Source organism: Pteropus vampyrus, unplaced genomic scaffold (genome assembly GCF_000151845.1).
Source record: "Pteropus vampyrus isolate Shadow unplaced genomic scaffold, Pvam_2.0 Scaffold225, whole genome shotgun sequence".
Taxonomy (NCBI): domain Eukaryota; kingdom Metazoa; phylum Chordata; class Mammalia; order Chiroptera; family Pteropodidae; genus Pteropus; species Pteropus vampyrus.
Window position 1 is genome coordinate 2,828,763 of NW_011889006.1, and position 1,806 is coordinate 2,830,568.

The 1,806-nt window shown below is 37.7% G+C and overlaps 1 protein-coding gene across 1 annotated transcript in view; it reads right to left on the reverse strand.

The window, feature by feature from the left end:
• SLC26A8 (solute carrier family 26 member 8) overlaps positions 1-1,806 on the reverse strand; it is a 74,747-nt gene that overhangs the window by 65,917 nt on the left and 7,024 nt on the right. The window contains exon 2 of the mRNA XM_011373557.2: positions 638-777. Within this exon, the coding sequence (XP_011371859.2) occupies positions 638-777 (140 nt within the window). The remainder of the gene's footprint in view (positions 1-637; positions 778-1,806) is intronic.

Sequence of the window (1,806 nt, forward strand, 5' to 3'; positions counted from 1 at the left end):
TTGAAAATCCATATCCAAAAAGATTTGCACACTGATGTTCATAGCAGCACTATTCAGAGTGGCCAGGACATGGAAGCAACCGAAGTGTCCTATGATAGATGATTGGCTAAAGAAGCAGTGGTACATATATACAATGGAATATTACTCAGCCATAAGAAGAGATGAAATAATGCCATTTGCGACAACCTGGATGGACCTCAAGATAATTATGCTAAGTGAAATAAGCCAGACTGAAAATAATTGAAAATCACATGATATCACTTATATGTGGGATATAAACCTAAAAGCAACAAATGAACAGGAGAAACAGCGACTCAGGGACATGGACAATGGACTAGTGGTTACCAGAGGGTAGGGAGTGGGAGAGGAGGGAAGAGGTAGACAGGGTAAAGGGGGTCAAATATAGGGGGGTTGGGGGAGAGTGAAGTGAGTAAAGGGGATCAAACATATAGTAGCTGAAGGAAACTGGACTCTGGATGGTAATCACACAATAGAATATATAGATGTCAAATTATAATGTACACCTGAAAATTATATAATTGTATTAACCAATGTTACTCCAATAAACTTAAAAAAATTGTTTACTCTAGGGAGGTGGACTAGGTCTGTGAGTAAAGAGGCTTCATATCTTCCTTACCTTGGGGAACTTGCACAAGGCCGACACTTATACCAGCAAGTAAGTCTCCAAGAAGCCAGTCCTTGAATCGATAGAAACACACCCACTCTAGGAAGGGAAAAACCGTCAGCATGCATTTTATAAACTTGTGCCACGAACAGCTGTGAGAAAGAAGAACAGAGGCTTGATTAGGTTCTCTGAAGAAAAAGCCCACATAGCCAAGAAAAGGCACAGTGCATAATTCTTCCCATTCAGCAGTTTTTTTGTTGCACTGTTGACATTTTGATATACTTGACTTGATAATTCTTTGCTCTGAGTGAAATATAAATACCCAGTTAGGGGAAGCTGTGCATTGTAGGAAGTTCAGCAGCTTCCCTGGTCTCTACCCAATTAATGCCAGTAGCACCCTTTCCTCCATCTGTGGCACTCAAAAATGTATCCAGAAATTGCCAGATGTTCCCTGGGAGACAAAATTGCCTCCAGTTGAGAGCCAGTATCATGCATATACCACAAACTAAGCCTTATAAGTTCAGTGTAAAGATCAAGTCTGTGTGTTTCACAGAATGTTTAGAAAGATTTAAACCTACTGACTTTCCAGTAGAAAAACAGACTCTTATTGCTTTCTCTTGATAAGTACAGTTTTTTGAGATGTGATATTGGTGAGTGGCAGCGGCAATTAACACACCCACATCATTCTTATATAATTTTTACTGAACATTCATTCTACGTGGCTTTGACCCATAATATGTAGAAATTTATAGAAAATATAGGTTATGAAGTTACCATGCTTAAGGAGTTAGCCATGTTAAAAAAGAAAAAAAGGCAGTAAAATATGACTTTGTTATCTTTAGCCCAGTGGATGTCAACCAGAAGCAATTTTGTTACCCAAGGGACATTTTGCAATGTCTGGAGACATTTTTGATTATCATGACTGTAATCTAATGAGCAGAGGCCAGGAATGCTGCTAAACATTCTAAAATGCATAGAACAGCTCCCCATAAGAAATAATTTTCTGGTAAAAAATATTAATGATGTTGAGATTGAGAAAACATACTTTAACCTTTAGATCATCTAAAAAGGAAGAATGACCTTAAATCCATCGATTGATCAGTTAATCAATCAGTAAAACTAGTTAGGTTTTAAATTGCTTTTTGCTATTTACATTTTAGTATGGGCTGAAAGCAAAGAGT